The sequence below is a fragment of the Haliaeetus leucocephalus genome, unplaced genomic scaffold, assembly GCF_000737465.1.
Source record: "Haliaeetus leucocephalus isolate CR32 unplaced genomic scaffold, Haliaeetus_leucocephalus-4.0 Scaffold889, whole genome shotgun sequence".
NCBI classification, from domain to species: Eukaryota; Metazoa; Chordata; class Aves; order Accipitriformes; family Accipitridae; genus Haliaeetus; species Haliaeetus leucocephalus.
Genome location: NW_010973325.1, coordinates 1,057,284 through 1,057,540, shown reverse-complemented (window position 1 = coordinate 1,057,540; position 257 = coordinate 1,057,284). Strand labels below are relative to the sequence as shown.

At 71.6% G+C, this 257-nt stretch overlaps 1 protein-coding gene across 1 annotated transcript in view; it reads left to right on the top strand.

Moving 5' to 3' along the window:
* The first annotated feature begins 89 nt into the window (after positions 1–89).
* DOK6 (docking protein 6) overlaps positions 90–257 on the top strand; it is a 254,005-nt gene continuing 253,837 nt past the window's right edge. Inside the window, exon 1 of the mRNA XM_010583294.1 lies at positions 90–155. Within this exon, the coding sequence (XP_010581596.1) occupies positions 90–155 (66 nt within the window). The remainder of the gene's footprint in view (positions 156–257) is intronic.

Sequence of the window (257 nt, the reverse complement as noted above, 5' to 3'; positions counted from 1 at the left end):
GGGGGAGAAGGAGGAGGAGGAGGCGGCGGAGGAGGAGGACGACGACGACGACTCCAGGCGCGGAGGGGAGGAAGCAGGCAGCGCTGGCCATGGCCTCCAACTTTAACGATATAGTCAAGCAGGGCTACGTGAAAATCCGCAGCAGGAAGCTGGGGGTGAGTGAGCTCTCCCTTCGCCGGCCCTGCCCGGGGTGGGGGCGAGGCGCCGGCGGCCGCTTCGCCGGCCTGGGAGGGGTGGCGGTGCCCCGGGCCGGGGCC